Below are 22,978 nucleotides of genomic sequence, written 5' to 3' on the forward strand. Positions count from 1 at the left end.
GGATCATGGTGTTGGAAAGAAGAAGAAAGGAAAACTTTGTTGGAGAGTAACAGAAAATTAGGCTCAATTGATTTCTTCAGCTCTGTGGAAATCAGAACACTGAGGAACATAGATATTCATCTGAAGACATTCTAAGCAAAGCCATGAAGGGATGCTTCATTTCCCCAGGATGATTATTTTAAAAATGTGAGAGAAAACAGGTAAACACAGGGGAAAATGATTACAGTTAAAAAAGAAAAGAAAGAGAAAATCATAATTTGGAAAGTTCTCAGCCTTTGAAGATTGCAAAAGAGGTCCAAATTAAAATAGTCACCTTCAGGAAAACCTGTAGGGAGATGCCCAATTACTGTTTTTGTCTTTAAAAATGTGGTCACCTAAGAGGGGAGATCTCACAGCCAGAAGATACCCACCAAGGCCCCAGACCCTGCCTTGAAGCTAGATTCAGAAGCTGATCTGCTCTGTGGCTTCAGCCCTCACTTTGTGATGCTAACTGATACCCAACTACTCCATGTTCTTTTCCAGACAGGCTATCTAAGACTAAATCCCATGATATGATATGGAACTTCCTAATAGTCCCAGACAACTTACAGATGTGAGACAGATCCTCTGTTGAAGGATTTTCCCTGAAGGCCCCCTTCTTTTGGAAGCTTTCACTTTAAATTAATCTTCCAACCTTCCCCCACCCCCCTTTTTTTGTCTTTTATTGGTTTCAGTTTGGGGTTTGGGTTTGTTGTTAGTTTGTTTTTGTTTTTTGTTTGTTTGTTTGTTTGTTTTGAGTCACAGTCTTATAATGTACCCTGGCTGACCTGGAACTTACTATGTACGTCACTGTGTCTGCCCCTGTCTTATAAGTTTAAATATTAAAGGTATGAGCCACCATGACTAATTTCGTTCTGAAGACTGCCTCCAGATTTTTAAAGGTAAGTCCTTCCCTATTTAATGTCCTGTTAAGTGGTTTTAAATGTGTTATTGTTTCTTTCTAATACTTTCTCAACTCAAGGCTCAAATAGAGTTTCAAACTAATAAACTTCATCTGAAGGCTCAAACTGAGTTTCTCCTAATAAACTTCATTCCTGAAGGGTTATTATGTATCACCTCCACTCCAAAACTGTAACACTCTCTCCATTCCTTATTTAACAAGAGACACAACCTATTGTGTAACCCCATGGCCTTTTGCTAGTACCTTACATGAATACACAGTTCAAAGTATCAAGTATCAAGGGGGCTGTGAACCTACACCTGTGAGATGGGGTTTCCTTGACCATTGCATCAGAGACAGTGTCTAGACATTGGGATATTGAAGAAAGACTTTATGGAACAGATTATTCAACAGAATGAGTTATCACAGGTACACATGGGAAACCATGATGTTCTTGAAAAGGTTAAAGGCTTCTACTTAAAGGGCAGAACTCAAAGGGATTACTGCATCCCTCAAATTTGATCTACCAAAACTCAGGCCATATATGTACAGGAGCAACAGGAGATTCTCAAGCCCCAGAAGGTTGTTCACAGGCCTTGGAATTCAGTGGCACTTGCCCACGAGAAGCTATAATCTTGAGGCTGGCAAAGTTTTCTTATACTTCCTCAGTTTTGGAGTTGGAATGTCTATAACTGAGATTGTCTGCCTCTCTTATCAATTCATTTCAGAAGACCCTGCCTCATCCTCTCACAGTTAAACAGCTGGAAAAGAACTTTGATGGACTTATCCCTAAAAGACTCATATGAGTTTGGAGACTTTAAAGGCAACAAAACTGGTGAGACTTTGAAATGCCATTGAAGCTATAATGGTTGAGACTTTCAGTAACTTGAGGACTTAATGAAAATGTTTTTTACATGGGGAGTACCCAGAAGCTACCCTGTGTCATGATGAATGATAACCCTCAGTCCCCTCACAAAAACTACCCTCTATTCACGGAAACTCTAAATGTGTTCCCTTAAATAGCAAAAGGCCTTTAAAGATACATTTTGTTTAGGGATATGAAGATGTAGGCAATTTTCTAGTATATTCAAGTAGGCTCGATATAACAGCATTCTAAGAGGATCAATATCAGAGAGGGTACATGAATACAGCAGAGACAAGGGAATGAAATGTGCAGATTCTATATGGCTAATGTCAAATATACAGGAAGAGGTCACAGAAGTCAAGAGGAGCTAAAAAAAAAAGGCAAGGACATGGTTTTCTGCTCAAGTATCCAATAAGAATTCAGCCCTGCCTAGCCTTGACTTTAGATTTTTTGACCTCTAAAGCCATCAAACAATAAATCTATGTTGCTTGAAGCCATTAACTTGATGGTAATTTGTTAAAGCACACAGCACAAACCAATAAAAATAGCCTCAAGCTTCATGTGGCATAATGAATCTCTACAAATGCATCATAAAAGTTCACATTTTCATATTCCAGGAACTTAAGGGTTCAGATTGCAAAGGGCATGATTCATGAGACACTAAACATTAATTCCCAACACTTAAAATCCTGTTGACATTCCGTGCTCTTGACAGTCACCTCATGGAAATGTGTCAACACAAAAATAGAGCAACTGTCCAGCCTAACAAGGCAGAGTTTGCCTTAGTCAACTGAAAGGAGAATAATGAAAAAAAATTTCACTACTAGGGAATAGTCAACAGTTTTTCCCACCTGTGCACTTACACCTGAAAGTGCTTGAGAAATCATTGAAACCATTGTTGCAAGTGAGGTCTCCCTTCACCAAGGGCCTCCTCTTATTATCTCATCAATTAAATAAGTCATTTTAAGTATTGCTAAAAGCTTCTTTAAATCATATAAGGCAACAAGACTGTCCTCACTTGAAGAAGTGATATGTACTTAGTAGTCTATATGATGGTAAGGTGTATCCTCTTCAAAAACTTCAACAGTCTTGAGAAGATCATGGAACTCACCAATACAACAGCAACAACAAAACTGACATAGTAAAAAGCCCCTTACCTGTGTCACAAGTGGTTCCAACAGTCTTTCCACCGTGAGTGTCCGGATTTCCAAACTTTTGGGATCCCATTTTAAAATGATAGGTGAAGTTGCCGAAGTCATGCTCCCTGCAGGAACATATGGCATCCATTAGAAACAATGTTCAAGAACATGTGCCATGACCATGAAGTTCAAAAGGAGTTCATTACCCAAACTTAGAAAACGTGTGAAGATTGCTTTAGATCTAACCCTGAAAAGTCAAGGTATGGGAAAACCTGAGCTAGTGCTGTTATGAAATTCTTGGATCTGAGATATTTTGGAAGGTGTCTTAGCATTCTAGTGCAGACAAAGGCTTGGATCTTGATCTCATGAAACTTATGCTTTGAAACTGATGACAGGTAAATCAGAGAACAATTATGTCTTGGTGTGACAAATGTTCTCAGGAATAAAAATAGAACTGGGAGAATTGAAAAGTTAACATTATAGCCAGTGGAAAGACATACAAAAACTGTGAATCAAAGTATATTCCTTATGATCATCAGGTGCATGTTCCCAGAGCATTACAAGACCACTTCACTGTTTTCTTGTTAATTCAAACCTTACAGTATCATACACCTTGGGGCAATAGTTCTCATCACTTAAGAATAGGAAGAGTATTCCATAAACATGGTACTCATGGATAAATATTACCAGCTAACTTCAGAATCAAGTTACTTGGCAATGTTACATACCCCACAGCATGAGTATCTAAGAAGTCTATTTGTCTCACCTAAGAACAACTAATACAGAGGTAGCCTCCTTATTTTCAAATAGGTCAAAACAAAATATGACTCTGCCCTCCAAAAATAAATTATACATTCCATCTGAGGTATGATACTCATCAAGAAATTGCTGAATACATTCTGACATTTAAACACCAGCCAGGCGACCTTAGATTGTAGAAACTGAATATGAATTATTTGCCTTAACGCCATCATAAATCAAATTGTTCATGGCTGCTCTCTTCTTTGGAATCAATGCCATGACCAAATTCCATCCTTATACACCAATACAGATGATTATTCCTACTCAAAATAACAACGTAAAAAGTCTACCACACTAGGCACCATGACAAAACACTTCTTCACCAGTCCTCCCTCCTACATCCTACAGCTAGGTAATCATTCAGTAAAAAGACCCGACCAATTTGCTCAGGAAAATAAGAAAAGGCAAAAACCACAGCATGCTGGTATTTTATATCTCTCCAAATGCCATGTTCTAAATAAACCGAACACAGCTATCCAAGTACACAGATTTAGAATTGGGTTCCTTTACAACAACAATAGTTGGCAGTCACATGCTACTGGTGTTCAGAAACCTACCGGCACTTTACAATTTCCCCATTCACACTAGCAACTGCTACAGGCAATGCTGACAGGCAGGGAATTCTGCATCTGGGCATGGGGCTTCTGCTATAGAGGGGGTAAGGATGCCAGAAGCTTCCTGCAAATGTTTTGATAGCTCTTCCTTGCACTGACGTTGCTACCAAACTTGGTGTCATAGCCTGTGCCACAAGAAGCCAAATTCAGCCATCTGTCCTCAGGAAGCCAACAAGCATCTAAGTTAATAGTGGGAAGCAGAAATAAAAAAGGTGACGTGATCAACTTGGTCATGTTATAAAGAGGAACAAAGAAAGGCTAAAGTGTAGAGGTTCACGGATATCTGCATCTAAGCAGTCCAGGTCAAGGTGTGCTCCCATAGACCTTTGTCCATCATTGTCTGGACCACCTTATAGACTGAGGCAGAAGTCCAAACCATGATGGATAAAGGTAGGTAGGTGAGAGACCCTGACTTAAAAAATAAACAAGGTAGCCCAAAAGCTCAGAATACCCAAGATATAATTCACAGACCACATGAAGCTCAAGAAGAAGGAAGACCAAAATGTGGGTGCTTCAGTCTTTCTTAGAAGAGGAAACAAAATACTCAAGAGAGTAAATATGTTGACAAAGTGTGGAGCAGAGACTGAAGGAAAGGCCATCCACAGACTTCCCCACCTAAAGACCCATCCCATATACAGTCACCAAACACAGACACTATTGTGGATGCCAACAAATGCTTGCTTACAGGAGCCTGATACGGTTGTCTCCTGAGAAGGTCTGCCAGAGCCTGACAAATAGAGAGGTGGATGCTCACAACCAACCATTGGACTGAGCATGGGATCCACAGTGGGAAATTAGAGAAAGGACTGAAGGAGCTGAAGAGGTTTGCAACCCCACAGGAAGAACAATAACAACCAACCAGAGCTCCCAGGGTCTAAACCACTAACGAAGGAGTACATATGGAGGGGCCCATGGCTCCAGCTGCATATGTAGCAGAGAAGGGCCTTGTCAAGTATCAATGGGAGAAGAGGCCCTTGGTCCTGGGAAGGCTCATGCCCCAGTGTGGGAGAATGAGAGAGCAAGGAGGCAGAAGTGGGTGGGTGAGTGAGGGTCTACCCTCATAGAAGCAGGAGGAGGGGATATAGGATAGGGGGTTCTGGGAGCCAATCTCGGGGAAATCGGGTAACATTTGAAATGCTAATAAAGAAAATATCCAATAAAATACGACTAAGGAAAAACAAAACAAAACAAGGTGTTTGATGAGGTGGAGAGATGGCTCAGAGATTGAGTGTTTACTGCCCTTGCAGAGGAACAAGATTCCAGCAGTTCCCAGGACTTACATCAGGCATCCTACAACAACCTAATGCTCCAGTTCCAGAGAATCTGCCGCCCAAAATCCTCCTTGGGATCCTGCACATGTACAGTACATGTGAATGAATGCATCTGCACAAATATTAGCATAGGAATGGCACACAGACATTTTACACACACACACACACACACACACACACACACACACATGCGTGCGCACATACACACACACACACACTAAATGGACCTCACCTGAGATAAATCACAGGCAAAGTTGTTCTCTTGCCTCCACATGAATGTGCACACACATATGAATATGTGCACAAACCCTTACATACACACCCTCTGATCTTCACACACTAGAGAATTTCATCTATAACATCTATAAATGAAATTGAAATGAGATGGGCAGGATAGTTATATAAGTGATCATATCAAGGGAGGCACAGAGAGTCCTTTCAGAGTGTTCCAATATATAACTTCATAAAGTAACACACTGGAAAAAAAACCCACTGGGGTGAGAACCAAAAATGCTGGCACAGTCACCTCAGATCCACTGATCTGGCTTCAAATAGAAAAGAGAAAAGCTCCTTAGCAGAACGCCAAGCTTTCTGTGAGCCAAGAAGCTGAGTTAGTCACAGCCCAGCCCTGAAGGTCACAGGAATATTCTTTTTTCTAAACATGAAAGAAGTTCTTGTCAAATCACTCAATGTGTCCCCTTAGGAATAACCCAAATCATTTCTTTGCTACACAGGCCATATTCAATCACAGAAAAGAAACATTTACATGTGATGAATTTGCTGAAAGGAAACTTGAATGCTGATTTTCCCAAGTTTGTTGTCATTGCTGGAATGGTTAGAGTTGAAACCTACTCCTTGCTGTCCTAACATGCTGGAAGCAACCACCTGTCCTCAAAACACCAATTAAATCACAGGTTATAGAGAAAGTGTAAAAAGGAGATGTTATCAAAAGGGCGAAAGAAGGTGAGGTGGTGAAGAACAAGTGACCTCTACCTTGGGTCCATCTGTGGTCTGTTACCACAAATGTTAGATTTTCAAAAGAGGGCAAAAATTATGCATAGCGAAACACATCTGTTCAAAATATGGCCCTGCCTATCAACATTGACTGGACTCCAATCTTGTCTAGAAGGTCTTTTGACAAGTTGTCAACACTGTGTGAAACCTCTTTCAGGAGGCAAGCTCTAATTCTGACTGGCACCAGGTTTCAGCTTATTGTTTCTCCCAGCAGGACGGTCCTGGAGAAATTCCAGCTCCATGGGGTCCACTGTCTCTTAGTCTGGTAGCTGAATGGAGGGGCAAGTTCCTCTGCAGAATGTCATCAGCACTGCCAAGATGATCACACTGTTTACTGTAAGGTTAAAACAAAGGGGGGGAGCCTGTACCTCACAGTCTTCCCACCATGTGTTGCATGTCCACATTTTCAAGTAGAGGCAGAGCTGGACCCATAATGTTACAATTTGAGACTCCAGCAGACTACCTCTGAAAACAACTAGAAGAGCTGCCTACTGAGCCTCAGGCAAAGGTAAGAGTTTTCTTCATCTTCAGTTCAGGGGTTGATGTAACCCTGGTAATCTGCTATTTTCTACGATAAACGTGTCTGCTTTGCTATTCAGAATATCATTGCTTTCTACCACATCTACTCTCCTTGAACTGAAACACTTAGAGAGAAAGCCTCTCATCAATTGAAATTGCATGAAACTGTTTTTTTTTTTAAAGTCTATTTTGGTCATTATACCTACCATCTTCTAAGTTCACCAACTAACCTCTGCTTCTAGATTCCAAGTGAACACAAAGGAAGACATAGAATTGAGCAGACACACCCACCCTTTTGACATTGCTGCCATCGATAAAGTACTCTTTGGAGGAATGCATAATTAAGTAATCAAAGTGCACATAAAAATTCATGCTTCCATAAGTTAGTAAGTTTATGATTTAGTATTGCGACAATTTTATCTGGGGCAAATGGAACCTGGATGTCATTGGTCGCACATGCCTGCAAGAAGTTAGTACAGGAATTGATAACTGGGCATCTAGTCCATGAAACTGTCAATATGGCTGAATCCTGCTGAGGACACTGTCCTACTGCGACATTCAGTACTCATAAAGTAGCTGCACTGGTTTTGTTTCTCTGTTACTGTGAAAAATATCGTTTTGTGAAGAAGATGTTTTATGTGAGATTACAAGTTAAAGTTCATCATCAAAGGCAGCCAAATCAGAAACTCAAGCCAAGAACCTGAAGGAGAAACCATAGAGGAATGCTGATTATTGGCTGGCTTCCAGGCTCAAAGTAAGCTACTCTCATATAACTCAGGCCCACTTGTTTATGGATAGCAATGCCTTTAATGAGCTGAGCCCTCATTTATCAATTAGCAATCATAAAAATGTCCCACAGATACACCCACAGTCCAATCTAATACAGGCAATTCTTTAGGTGAGCATCCCTCTTCCCAGGTGTATCATGTTAGCAAGCATGCTTGATTGATGATGATGATGATGATGATGATGATGATGATGATGATGATGATGATGATGATGATGTTGATGATGATATGATGATGATGATGATATGATGATGATGATGATGATATGATGATGATGATGATGGTGGTGGTGGTGGTGGTGGTGGTGGTGGTGGTGGTGGTGGTGGTGATGGTAGTGGTAATGATGATGATGATGATGATGTCTGATTGCAGGCACATGCCTGCCACAGTGTATGTGTGGAAGTCAAAAACCTAGTTCTTTGCTGTCAAACAAGTTCCTAGTGTAGATCTCATATTGTCAGCACTTCTAGGCGATGTGTCTACAGTATATTTTCCTAGATGGAAATCCGCACAGAATGTGCTGTAACGTTCTGATATGGCAGTCACAGAAGAGGATGAGGAAAGTCACACCTAGAGCCAGGTTGCCATGCCCAGCTAGAGCAAACCCGATCAGGCAACCCTCAGAAAAATCATTGTGGCAACAAAGAACACACTTACGTTTACACATCACAAATCAGCAAGACTTCATCATGGATAGTTATCCAGAAGCTAGTTAATACAATGATGTCACATAAATGTTTTTGAATTAAAAACATCTGTAGCTATTCAGTTTGGGAATAATGTCCAATCACTGGTCTTTGCTTAGCCTCAGATTCCTCAAGAAAAAATTCATAAAAACATATATATCACAAAGTCATTCTTAAGCACTTTGAGAAATATGATGTATACTAATACTTCTGAAAGAATTAGTTATTTTTGTTAACTAATTATTTCCCCCAATTATAATATGTATTATCATCACCAAGGTACAGGAAAATAGATATTCAAAACAGCCTCATCTAGCAGGACGAGGTTCAAAAATTTGGGGACTAGAGGCCCAGCATCATACGTTTTTGTTTGAGCCAATAATCTTTAGTAAAACACAAAAGAAAACACCAAGACTGTAGTTTCAGCCACTTTCATTTTTCCAGTCTGGATCATACAATTAACATTATTTCTTATGTCCACAAAAGAGTGTCCCAGAAGTAATTCTGTTTCTTATTGATTCAATTGGGAAAAAAATCTTATTTTACTTCACAGAAAGACATCAAATACAGAACAGTAACAATAACAATTACTGTATATATCCTTTCATGTGTGGCTCCTTTGTTTGACATAAATACATAAAATCCTGTGTAAGCGTAGGACATGACTCTCTCTTGGACAAAAAGAGGACTAAGGAGTCTGGGGGGAAGTTGATTAGGAAGGAGTGGAAGCAGGCCATGTTGGGAACAATATGTTTAAGATATATGTTTGCTTAAGGTATGCCCTTGTGTAAAACAGTACCATAAGCACTACAGTATATTTTAAAAAATACATAATAAGATGACAGGATGTCTTCCATCCTACATTACAATTTTACAAGCACAAGAAAAAGGTCCAAGCAACCCGTTTAATATCTGATGTGACTTATTTCTTGAAAGACATTGAACTGGATATTCATAAATTATGATCACACAGCCCATCCTGAGATCTTTTTGATAAGCTTGGAGTATCTACCATAGATAAAGAAGAGGCTTTGCTCAGCAGTCATTTGTCAATCACAAATGAATTGAACCACACAGACTGAAAATAGGTTGGGACAACCACTTAGATTGTGGTAGTGGAAGAGGAGGAGGAGGAGGAGGAGGAGGAAGAGGAGGAGGAAGAGGAGGAAGAGGAGGAGATGTATGAGGAAACATAATAAGGAACAGAAAGATAAATCTAAAAAAAGCAAAGTCAGAAGAAAAATCCCTGTTGGCAGAGAGGGTGAAGTACCTTGTCTTCATGGTTGACAAGGAAAATCCATTTTGATAACAATTGCTCCAGTGTCCAGTATGTTTGATAACATTTGCTTTCAAATGTCCAAATTTAATGCTATGCACTTGTAGGAGTCCCCTTTACAACCTTCCTGGAAATTGCCTCTGAACCCGTGCATCACCCCATTTCTTTATTCTATTGTTCTTTTAATCACATGCTTCTTTCTAATTATCTAAGTGGTTGTCCCAACATGTTTTCAATCTATGTGGTTCATGCTTTAGACAAAGATCCAGAAGTCTAACCCATTCCCAATGCTACCAGTAAATGCCACAATAACTTCTTTAAGACAGGCTAATATCACTCATGTGTAAATTCAATTGAAAATAAGGACTAATAATACCTATCCTTATTAGATAGATAACTACCTTCAAATATATTTGGCAAATTCAGTTTATTGATTTAAGCTTCTGCCTGTCACCTGGTAATTAAGGATAGTAGTATTTTGTAGGGAATGCATTTGTTTTGGAAAATCAATTAAGTAATTGTAGATAAAAATGTGATGCATTCTCTTCTTTGTAATATTTATAGGAATCCCAGCCTACTCATCAAGATGTATTGTGAGATATAAGTGAAACTGGAAAAAAAGCAGTATTGGAAAATGTATGACATAGGTTGATATAGAAAATGTATCAAATAAGGCAATGTAATGTAATATATATGTTAATATAGAGAAAGAATCATACAGGTTGAGATGTTGTTGTTACTACTTCACATTGTGAGCACAATACAGTTAAAAAAGTAGTTCATGGCCATAAAATTTAAACTGTAGTTATTTTGATTTTTACAATTTATGCCTTTGAGCCTGGTATATATCCCCAGATAAGAATACGAAGCTGACGAGTTCTCCTATACCAGGTGTTACTGAAAGAGTCAGGGTTCCTTCATAGTTCCAAATAACACTACAGAAACAGGGATCCCTTCTTGGGTTCTGAGTCTCATCAAGAAAAGAAATTAAGAATGAACTCAAGAGAAGCTTGAGGACAAATTTACGATAATTAAAAATAAATTCTAAAAAAAAAAAAAAATAGCAGAGAATCTGTAAATCTTGGCAGTTGCCTGGAACATGACAATGGAGAAAAGGTGAGGAAAAAAAATAAATACAAAACAAAAAACCTGATGGCTTTTGAGGTAAGTCAGTTGAAGGTCAGAAACATGATGGACAGAGAGTCACATTGGTACAGGCCAGTTCTAGAGAAACACTGAGAAATCCAACCTACCAGAAACATGGAATGCAGAGGCTCTGACAAGTGGAAGAAAGAAGAAGAAGAAGAAGATGAAGAAGAAGATGAAGAAGAAGATGAAGAAGAAGAAGAAGAAGAAGAACAAGAAGAAGAAGAAGAACAAGAACAAGAAGAACAAGAAGAAGAAGAACAACAAGAAGAAGAAGAAGAACAAGAAGAAGAAGAAGAAGAAGAAGAAGAAGAAGAAGAAGAAGAAGAAGAAGAAGAAGAAGAAGAACAAGAACAAGAAGAACAAGAAGAACAAGAAGAAGAAGAAGAAGAAGAAGAAGAAGAAGAAGAAGGGGAAGGGGAAGGGGAAGGGGAAGGGGAAGGGGAAGGGGAAGGGGAGAAGGAAGGGGAGGAGGAAGGGGAGGAGGAGGAGAAGGAGGAAGAGGAAGGGGAGGAGGAGGAGAAGAAGGAGAAAATGAAGGAAGAGGAGGAGGAAAAAATACCCCTTCCAGAGTCAGGGCTCACAGGACAAGGAGCCCAAGATGAGTCTCATGGTAGGGATAGGAAGTATTCTAGAAAGGAATATTACATTATTTCATTAAAGGACTAATTATTCTTCCCATCTCTTTTTAGTTTAATTATTTTTACATGTGTGGATGTTTTGCCTAGAGGTGTGTCTATATACCACATGCCTGCTTTGTGTCCACTGAGAGCAGAATAGAGTCTAGGATCCCCTGGAACTGGAGTTACAGATGGTATGAGTGATCATCTGGGTGCTGAGAATCAACCTTGCATCTCCTAGAAAAGCAACTAGTGCTCTTTACTACTGTGCCACCTCTCCAGCTTTCCCTTGTTAACTCTAGCATAGATTAAGGTGAACTTGCCTTACTGCTCAACTGAATTAACTCTTAAGGAAGCTGACATTGTCTTATCTCTACCTATTGGTAGATTCCTTTCTTTACTGTAACATTCTCTGGAAAAAGTAACCCTCATATAGTTTAGGAGATGGGCTAAAGTTTCACTATTTAAAGGGTTTATATATTACCCTTTAAAATGGAAATCTAAGAGATCCAGTTTCAAAGCTATTCAAGGTAGGAGTTAAGATCTGCCCTGGAGGGGCTGGAGAGATGGCTCAGTGGTTAAGAGCACTGACTTCCAGAGGTCCTGAATTCAATTCTCAGCAACCACATGGTGGCTCACAACCATCCGTAATGAGATCTAATGCTCTCTTCTGGTGTATCTGAAGACAGCTACAGTGTACTCATAATAAACAAACAAATAAATAAACAAACAAACAAATAAATCTTTAAAAGGTTTTAAAACAAAAAGATCTGGACTGGAATTTTACTTCCCATCATGACTTATAGCCTCCAGGCAGGGTGCTCACTTAGAAAGTGAGAGCCTTTCAGGCGTTTCTCTTGAGAGAGAGAAACGAGGGCATTTTTGAAACTGCCCTGATCTTCCCAACCATTGTCTTCTGTTCAGAACAGCACCTTGACATCAGGTAAGATTCTGAGACCGTGAAATTCCTTGTAAGATATGCTAGTGAAATTCATCTTAGCTTCTAACTGTAGACAACAGGGGATAATAAATACAGGTTTGTGTAAAGGACTAAGTTTGTGGCACAGTTTTACTGCTGTGAGAGTAAATGAACACAAATGGTTTTCAAACTTGCTTTTTTCTTGAAAACTCATCAGAGGGAACATTTATGTACAAACTGTTACAACTCACAAAGAGTGCTTCTGACTCACTACAATTAGCTGAGTCTGAGAATGTGCACTTGTGTCAAGCTTCCAGTTCTGGGTTCCACACTTGGCTAGAATTCATTCTTTAAGAACCACTATGATCATGGGAGGAGAGGTCCTCGGACCTGTGAAGGTTCTGTGCCCCAGTGTAGGGGAATGTCAGGGCCAATAAGTGGGAGAGGGTGGGGTGGCAAGCATGAGGAGAGGGGAAGGCAACAGGGGTTTGTTCTTGTTGTGTTTTGTTTGTTTGTTTTTTGGAGGGGAAAGTGGGAAAAGAGAAATCATATGACATGTAAATAAAGATAATATCTAATAAACAAAAAGAACCACTATGATCATATCATATCATCACCAGCTACATTTGATGTAACATCTTTCCTTATTCAGGGACTATAAAAAGAGGTTTTTCTAATTATATTATCTAGAATATAACAACAGATCTAACTTGTTAATAAAGGGATAAACTGTTTATATTCAATGATCTTGCAAAAGGTTTTTTGCTATACTTGAAACTAAATCATAAAATGTATGCTGGTCCCCAACAGGCAAATGTGTTATAATGATAGTACATCTGAATGGAAGCAAGGGAGGGAGGAAGCTTGTCATTTTTCCTGATCCTACTCTGAGCTGAAGATGTTGAACAGAAAAGTCTTGCTAGATTTCCCCCATAACCACTGCTCATTTTAAACATACTCCCCCTTACTTTAACAATAAACTGTCCTTTGCATAGTAGCTACCAAGGTCCTTTACATAATAACCATTCAGAGCTCTGGATCAGTGAACTGAAGGATGACCTGAGATGCATGTGGCTGCTGCAATTATAGGATCTGTCACTATGTCTATTCAAAATTGAAATAATATGCAATTTCCAAGTATTCTTGCTTTGTTGTGAGAAAAGGAGTGAGGCAGTCTGCTACTATTAAAGTGAGGTGTAACACTTCCCCATATAGCTACGTGTATACAGGTCCTCGGTTGACAGCCAAGCCATACCTGTATTAACAAAATCTGAAAAGAATTCTGCACAGCAAAAATAAATTCTAGTAATTTCAAAAATTTATATAATAACACTTCATGTCAAAGCTTACATGCATGGAAAGCAATGCTTTGATGACTTATGAAAAAATACAGAGCAAAAAAGAATTGAATTATCATATCTCCCTCAGTGCCTCCTATTTCTTCTGCTACAGTAAAATTTCACTGTGTGGAAATGTGAGATGGAAGCTATATACCCTCACGTCTTAGGTAACAAGGTGAGACTAATAATTTATAATCCAAAGTTTGATGATTAAAAAGAAGTATCTGTATCCTTACCTTGCTTAAGTGGCTTTTTAATGGATTTCTAGACTTAGAATAGTGTACACACAAAGTATGAAATGATGTAACATCTTAATAGAACATTGTTACTCCTGGGTATCCTGATAGAAAGTCAGCAATTTGAAATTGAAAATAGATTCTGTTATCTACCTAGTTCATTTCCTGGCTTCTCACTGCATTGAAAATCTTATCATTTGTATCAATAGTGGTAGCAAAACCAAAATCTCTTCCTATGTTATGGCTTTCTTCTCTTTTGTCTAGAAATGCATATGAAATACAGATTGTAGCATCTACCTTCATAGGCTCTGTTAAACTTCCAACATACCATGTGACATAGAAATTCCTAAACCAAGCTGATTGACTAAAGGTTAAGGTGATCTGTCAGAAGCCATCTAGGAGAGGTTAAAGGCTTAGCAGGTGATTTTCCTGAATGGTGGCCCACTCTTTTCACATGGATTGCGATGTTTGTATTAGATGGCAAGGCCCAAAGAAACTTCATCTCAAGATTGCTTCTCGCAGCTGACATTCCTTCGCTGATGTTATTAAATTAATAAAGTAATCCCTGGGCATTAGGCCACCTTACTGATCAGATTTAGTAAGCATAAAGTTGAAGATCAGCATAAAGTTGAACTTTCATGAATTAATGCTGTTTAGATGAACTAAAGATTCTACAAAATTCCTGATGTGATTCAAAGAATTTTAGGAAGAAAGTTTTAAGAGATGGTCTTAGTTGTTTCGCTTAAGAGATGTAATAAAGTTAGAAGCAAGAATAAAATATGCCCATCCCTCATAATAGTAGGTAAAGGCTGCATAATAAGAAATACAATGAGTTTTCATAATCACCATAAAAAGAGAAATAGGTTTAGGACAAAATTATGTTCAAGGAAAAGCATTTAGGTCCAAGGATGTAAGCTGTGATAAGGCAAGGCCATGTAAAAATTGTTGATTTGAACTTGTAACGAGTTTGCATATGAAACACTTCTGAGAATTTGTTCTATCCTCTGTTACTCCCACATTATATAATATTTTATCTATTAGGTAATCTTCTAAAGAACTTTTTTTGTCTTTGAAAGTATAAAAAGGCCAGAGGGGAAAAAATAAAGTTGTTGAATGGGCTGGCTCTGGGAGCTCCTTCTATCCATCCTTCCATCCATCTATCCAAATTTATATGTCTGTTTGTCTGTCTGTATGTATGTGTACATAAGCATGCATGAATACTTGTGGATTGTATGAAACAGGTGGTTGGGCCCAACAAAATTGTGATTGTGTTAATGTGTAAATGAGAATGTGGATGAAAATGTAAATATGATATGAATGTGTATGTTTCTGTGAATATTTGCCAATGTAAAAGATTTTAATTCTTCTCCTTCCCTTCCTTTCTGGTTCACAAAGAGTTAACCAGCCTAGCCAGAGAGACTTCTGCTTCTGCTGCCTAGCCAGAGAAAGGAGCTATAGCAATTTACTTTATTTTATTTTACTTTATTTTACTAAATCCCTTCCCTGCTAGGCAACAGGTGTTAATCTCCCAAGTCACTGCTTTTTAATCACAGAATAAGCAAGAAACATTTTAGGATCTTTGTAGAAGTTATCAGGAAGCATTCAGTATAGTTAGAGAGCTAGCAGGCCAGAGACTATCAGTCTTTAAACCTACCTCTACATTCATTGCTATGTCCCACTTCAGCCCATTCCAGGCCAGGCTATCTCCCGGGCAATGAACCTTACCATACAATTCAAATTTGCATGGTGGATTATGCAACCAAAAGCCATCACTATTAGCATTCGAGATAACATAATTTTAAGGCCAAAAGGAACTTGGAATAAATTAATCAGAGCATGACTCCTTTAGAAATTAACCTATTCTCTGTCCCTCTAACCTCTCATAAATTAGAATTCCATGTGCAACAATTATATACTTTAATCTCCCACATTCATTTCAATGTAATCAATTCAATTTAATCATGGCATTCATTTTTCAAAATTCAGAAGAATATTTTCCAAACTGCCCTTGTTATCATTGGTTTCACTATATAATTCACACAAACTAATCATCTGAAATGTTCCTTTAGAGAGAACCTGAAGGATTGCTTAATTCTCTTCTCAAACAAGTCCTAAGGACTTCTTATAAACAAGCCATCACTCCATTTTCTGGCATACTTTATTTATGTAGTCTTTGGCTCCCATTTGGATTCAGCTAATTATCTCTGAATTTTCCCAATGTTACTACCTGGGAAAGTTTCTGCTCCTTCACACTGAGATGCATAGAGTTGGTCACTGAGTAAGAAATATTATGGCTAAAACAAGTATGGCTCAACAAAGTTAAGTATTGGAGTCTCAATATATAAATTAAATACACTGTGTGTGCATGAGTGTGCACACTTCTATACATACAGCAGAAGGCCGTGCACACATGTGAATGACACTTAAAAGTGAATGCCAAGATTCTTATGAATACAACAGATCTTTGACTCAATAGTATATTTAGATGCCACTTGTCTGATAAACACCAGATAAATTGATGAATAAATGAGATTTTCAACCTCAAATGACTTCCTATGCTAAACAGATAAGTCCATCTTATGTCCTATAACACATCACATAAAATAAAAACTTTCTGATACTTCTTCCTTCCTTTATCTACTGATTATTCATTTGGTAGATGTGGATTAACTACCAGATTTAGGTTGCAGAAATGGATAGGAATAAAATTTAAGCCTAATACCCCTGCTCCATGAAGTTTCTCCTGGCCTAAAATAGCTTGTTTACTGAAATGAATATAAATACATAGAACTTCTCTGTACAATGGCAGCTATAATAAATAGCAACTAGTTTTTCTGCATGGGGGCTAGCATTGACCCTTCCTATTGATTGACAGGATTGGAAAGTTTACAACACATTACAGCAATTATATTTGTTTAGCAGTCTTTCAAGGTGAGGACTGATATTTCAACATCAGCAGTACCAGCATGTGTGCTCACTGCTAAATTACCTTATTAATCTTGAGATTCTTGTCTTTAAAAGAAAAGTAAACTATAATGTACACTTCCATCTGATCATCTGCATCATTTATGTGAGTGTGTATGAACCTAAAGGCACCTCGGGCGATCTGCTTCTGTAACTGTACAATGTGATCTGTTTCACTGCATTTAGGAAACGGACGCGTCTGTTGTAGCTGTGCTTTTTGAGGTAGTCAACACTTCCCAATAAATTCACAATATTTATATTCTGCAACAACAGCAGTTACACTGATGACGGCACATCATTGACAAGGCTGATTATCCCTTCTAATAGCTGCACATGTTGTCATCAAATCCTGGTGTGCTAGAGTTGATCAGGAGTTAGGGATTTTCCTCAGGAACAGGCACACAAGACAGCCATGCAGGGCGACTAGTGGGAACTCTATGGTCTCCCCTGAGCAGCAGCCCCACCAACATCTTTTAGGCTCTACCTTAAGGGGTCTCTTCAGACGGTAAGGCCGGCCAATGGGACAGGATCCCAGTCTTAACGAAGAGAAATAAAGCTCAAGGATTTAGACTCACTTATCTGAAGTTTAATAGAATTCGATCCAAATTTGTTCAAAATATGCCTTCCCAGTACACTTCTCCAGATATAACCACAAATTCTTGCCAGATAGTAAGTCTTGGGGGAAAAAGTAGAACACTCCCATAAGCTTCTTAAAAATAGGTGATGCCAAGATATTCAAAGTTACTTAAGGTAACTGAAGTTTTGTTTAGTATTTCTAAGCTTTTACCTTGTTAAAGTAGCCTAGGTTCTTTAAAATAAAGATTTATTCATTTTCATGTTGTCTTTATGGTTATCTGCCTGCAATTATATGCATCATATGTGGACAGTTTCTGCAGTATCCGGAAGAAGCAGGCCGATCCTGTGGAATGGAAGTTATAGATGGCTGTGAGTCACTCCCTGAGCACTAGGAACTGAGTCCTTGTGCTTGCCAAGAGAAGCAAGAACTAAGGAGCCCTTCCTCTTGCCCCTAGAGAAGGCTAGACTTTCCTAGCACCAATCTCTTGGTATCACCATAATTATATAAGGGAAAACCTGGTAGATCAGATCTAATGTAGAAGGCATTTGTTTCATGCAAGGTCAAAAAATCTTCAACAGATAACTCATGTGGATATCATATATCTGCATTCTTGGGTGAGAAAAATCACCTCAGAGAACACATCTGCAGATGAATCAGCTTATGTTTCTACCTTTACCTATGAAACAATTATCTCTTCCATAAGAAATATCTTATTTCTTAATTTATACAACAGATCCTTACTTGCTTGTGACCTTACTTTATAGACACATACCCTTCCTTGTCTCAGTCTTTTGGGGGCTCTTTACAATCAGAGTATTATCAGAGTAAGACTAAATGCATGCACACACAGGCATGCACACACACACACACACACACACACACACACACACACACACAAGCATGCACACACACACACTCATGAATGCATACAGGCACAAACACATATAAGATACATACTCTTCTTTCTCTTCCTCTCTTGACACTCTCTGTTTTCTCCTCAGAGCCTACCTTCCAAGCAGCTAGTGTTATCCTACCACTTCCTCACTGCCTACTCACATTCCCACCCACTGCAATCTGGCTTCTGCCCTCCATTCCAGCAAAATTAGCTGTGCAAAGTTACAAATGATCCCCTAGTTGCTGGATTCAATGGGCCCAATGTGACGTGCCAGCTCATACACTAAAATCGGATTGCTGTGGAGATTATCATGATCCCCCAGTGGGAATGACAGGCAAATTCATGCAGCATTCCATATTTTTACAGTATGAACTCATTTTGTTATATATAGATGTATATTTTGATGCAGAGCATACATTTGCATATAGAAAAGTCTGGAATGATGTATCAAATTTGAACAGTAGTTATTCAGGGTGATGGGATTTTGGGTGACAAATTATATACATAATTATATATTTCTACCACATATATATATATATATATATTCATGCTACTTATATAATGATTGCATATTCCTTATCTAAATAAAAATAAGTCTATCTTAAAATATCATGAGCCCCCTTTCTGTTCTCATCTTATTTGCCCTCACAGCAATGTTTTGACAATTTCATTCTATCCTTAGTTTCAAGGACACCATATTCTCTTGGTATTCCTCCACCTTCTTAGCATATGGTTCACAACTCTCTTTGAGACCTCATTTTCTTTATCTATCTCTTTAAATCTATCATGCCACACTCCATCATTGTCCATCTCTGATGCATGATCTTCAGCTAGTCTCTGGCTTATCTCCTTCCTGTTCATAGATTACCTGATGTTGAAATTTCCCAAAGGTCTGTCACTATGCTCAGGACTCTTCTGTCTTGGCTCTAGCCTCATATTTCAACCATTGGCTACATTTCCAAGTGCTTAAAATGATTTCATTTCCCACAAAGTTGTTTCCAAATCTTAGGATTACACATCAATGGTTATATTTACTTTTTAAATGAAAATCAGAAAAAAAATGTAGCCGTTGTCTGTCTTTGATTTCTTTTTCTCACATCCTACAGCCAAAGGCCAGTCATCTATAACAAGCTCTATGTCTAACAATATCTATCACAGTCCTAACTCTCCAAACCCTCTTCTCGTGCATTAATGAAAGGTTTCAACATTTCTTCTTTATTGAAACCATTCCTTAGTTGTTGGTATCATGTAATTTTTATCCATTCTGCCTCCTCCCTCTATTCTGCAGCAAGAGTGGATTTCTTAAATTACAAATTATAATATGTTGCTGTATTAATTAAAAAGCCTTATAACCCCTATTGACTAAATATGGAGTTGAAGATATTTTAGCTGTCCCCCAGAAGAGATTCTACAGTCAATTCTCATTTACCTTACATCTTCAGTCTTCCTAAACCCCAGACTCGTTAGTGGCTCTGCCAACATCTCTTGATCTTCCCTGCCTCTGAGCCACTTTCCATCAGGCTTGCATAAAAAAAAAATACTCCTGTTCTTTTTTACTTGTTTTATTTTTTCTTATCCTTCAAGCCATTGAGTCTGCTCATTTCATGGCCTGTCCAGTATTTTCTTTGCTTACAGAAAACATCATGCTTATCTGGGGGGGCGAGGTAAATTATGGCCTATTTTAGTTGTTCATTATGTTGACTTTTTCCAACAATATCTACAATTCTATGTACTTAATTTGTTTGTGATTTGCAGAAAAACAAATGATTGGCAGAAAAGTATATTCCAAGATCAGCCATTAAGGGGAGGGGGTCAAATAAAATCATTTGAACAGACTTACCCACAATAGATTACAGGGAAATTCTTCTAAAGTAACATAAGGCACAGAAATTCATCTGAGAGTATTTGATTAAACACTAATCTTGTTAATTTATGGAGCTCAAATTAAAAAAAAAAAAATCCCTGGGATTGGGCAGGGGAAGTAGAGAGCAAATCTCAAAACTTTACAGAGAGCCATGCCTCCTGAAAAACATGACATCTTCTCAGTCATTTCGCTATAGAAACATCATGTTACAAGGCAGTTAACAATGCATACAGAGGTAGAATTTTTTTATTTTAGTTACATCTCTCTCTATCCATCACCCATGTGATTGTATGAGCAAATCACTTAGCTATTTGAATCACAAGATAGAAAAATTATGAACCTAGAAACCCAGTTCCTTCTCTGAATTTGTATTGTACTAAAATACAAAAATGCAATGCTTCAATGAAATTACTTTTTCGTTAATTATTTTCAATAGTTATAACAAAATCCAGACGATATGTACACAAGGATTGTATGCACACTCTATCACTACCTGGGGCTAATTTGAGAGGTTCCTAATGATTTACCAAAAAATGTTTCCTAAGTTCACTTGCCTCTTACACACTAATATTTATAATTTTAACTGACATAAAGACAACCTAATTTTTTAATAATAGTGAGATATACCCTGTAATCAATGGATTGAATGTTGGTCCATGTTCTATTTTCCTCTCAGTAAAGATTTGAATTAATAGGGCTGGAAAGATGGCTTAGGGATTAAAAGCACTCTGATCTCAAAGAAGACCAGAGTTCCATTTTCAGTTCCATTATGGCACATGACAATTTTTGTAACCCTATTTCCAGGCGATACAACAAACATGAACATGGTACCTATACATGTTTGTAAGCAGAACATTCATATGCACAGTCATAAATCTCTTGTAAATATGTAAATTAATGAAAGAGTTCTGTACATGGTCAAGAAAAAGAAAGAAATAAGTTACCTCTAGTAACATCTGCAATAGAGTTATAATCCAAGGGACATATGCTATATATCACAAACATTATCCTCCACTCCATCTTCGTGCCTGGTCAATGCCCTTTCTTCTCTGTAAAACCAGAATTCCACCATAATTTATTCAAACTTGGCCATGCTATGGTCTATTTTAAAGCTGAGTCTGGGTCACTCCAGTTCAAAGGAAATTGAAATTATTATTCTGTGATAAATAGGTAGACTTTTTACCGTTTTTTATCTCTTAATTAAAATTTGAAATGTTACCCAATGATATCTGAGTTAGAGTATGCTGGGTAGTTTGAGTAATTATTTTATTGGACAATATGTTATATTTTATTCTCCTCTTGTGGTACTGTTACTCTGTATGACAATATTAAATGCATATATGACAAAGAGGAGGTCATGGCCATAGCCAAAGATAATAGAGTCTCCCAAGACATCATAGATTTGATTAGCAGTTACTGAGCCATAACATGCCTTTAGTAACGAAAGATATTATGTTTTGATATTTGTGGTTGAATTCCACTAAGTACTAGCATGGTAACATTTATTTGTCAAATTGCATTCTTTGGGCTAAAATTTTGTAACAATGGAAGGAATTGGCTGGATGTTGTCTACAAACACTCTTATGGTGATAAGAGTGTTGAGTAGTTGTGACAGACCATAGCTCCCTCCAAAGCTGATGATGCTATCTGGCTCTTTACATACTATTTATAACCTTCTCCAATCGATGCCAGCAAATATTCACTAGGGGTGGAGTCACCCACAGTATTTCTCATAGTGTACATTTTGTATGAGCCAGTCATCATGACTTCCTACAAGGCCAAGGTTAATCAAAATCATAGTATCACAGAACAAAACTACTCATGCCCTCAACCCCAACAGTGATACCCTTGAGAAATAATATCATACTCAATACAATAATTCTCAACATAATTGCATGGCATATCTAAGGCATGTAAACTCTTTCAGTGTACGTAGCACAGTAGCATTCAGTGAACTCTGAACTATTGACATCACACCTCCCTGTATATGGTTCTGAGATATCATAAGGATAGCAAAACTGAATCTTGATGTGGGAGAGCTACATAAAAAAGGAAGCTGCTGTGTACAGGAATGCACTGTGGACTGACTGGTCAATATATGTGAAATATAATCCCAAGCATTACTGTTACAGATTAGCTAGTTCTAGGAAGGGCAGTCTGTTCAAGTTTGCAAAGTCTCTGAAATATCAAAGCAAAACAAAATACAGACAATGCAAAACATAACACCTGACTAAAGCAAGCTTCCATTTTCAGTATCTCATGCTTATATTTTCCCTTAGTACCATGAGATTTTTACATTCAGATCAGGGATACCTTCAGCACCTGCCTCCTATTTTTCCTCACACCATCTTCTGACTTATCCATAGTGGTCTCCATAAACATTCCTTATAAGTATGTGCTCACCCACATTACCCTTCTTAATAACCCCAATAAGAACTCATTGAATCACCACGCTAAATATTGTCTGCTGTGAATATTCTTTCTGGGTTAAGTAAAGGTGTGTGTGTGTGTGTGTGTGTGTGTGT

General features: G+C 38.1%; 1 protein-coding gene across 3 annotated transcripts in view; it reads right to left on the reverse strand.

The window, feature by feature from the left end:
* The window catches only part of Ctnna2 (catenin alpha 2), a 1,113,581-nt gene that overhangs the window by 974,753 nt on the left and 115,850 nt on the right, over window positions 1-22,978 (reverse strand). For all 3 annotated transcript variants that reach the window (XM_031382231.1, XM_031382233.1, XM_031382232.1), the window contains one exon: window positions 2,942-3,048. In XM_031382231.1, coding sequence (XP_031238091.1) covers window positions 2,942-3,048 — 107 coding nt within the window. The remainder of the gene's footprint in view (window positions 1-2,941; window positions 3,049-22,978) is intronic.

This window comes from Mastomys coucha, unplaced genomic scaffold (genome assembly GCF_008632895.1).
Source record: "Mastomys coucha isolate ucsf_1 unplaced genomic scaffold, UCSF_Mcou_1 pScaffold20, whole genome shotgun sequence".
Taxonomy (NCBI): Eukaryota; Metazoa; Chordata; class Mammalia; order Rodentia; family Muridae; genus Mastomys; species Mastomys coucha.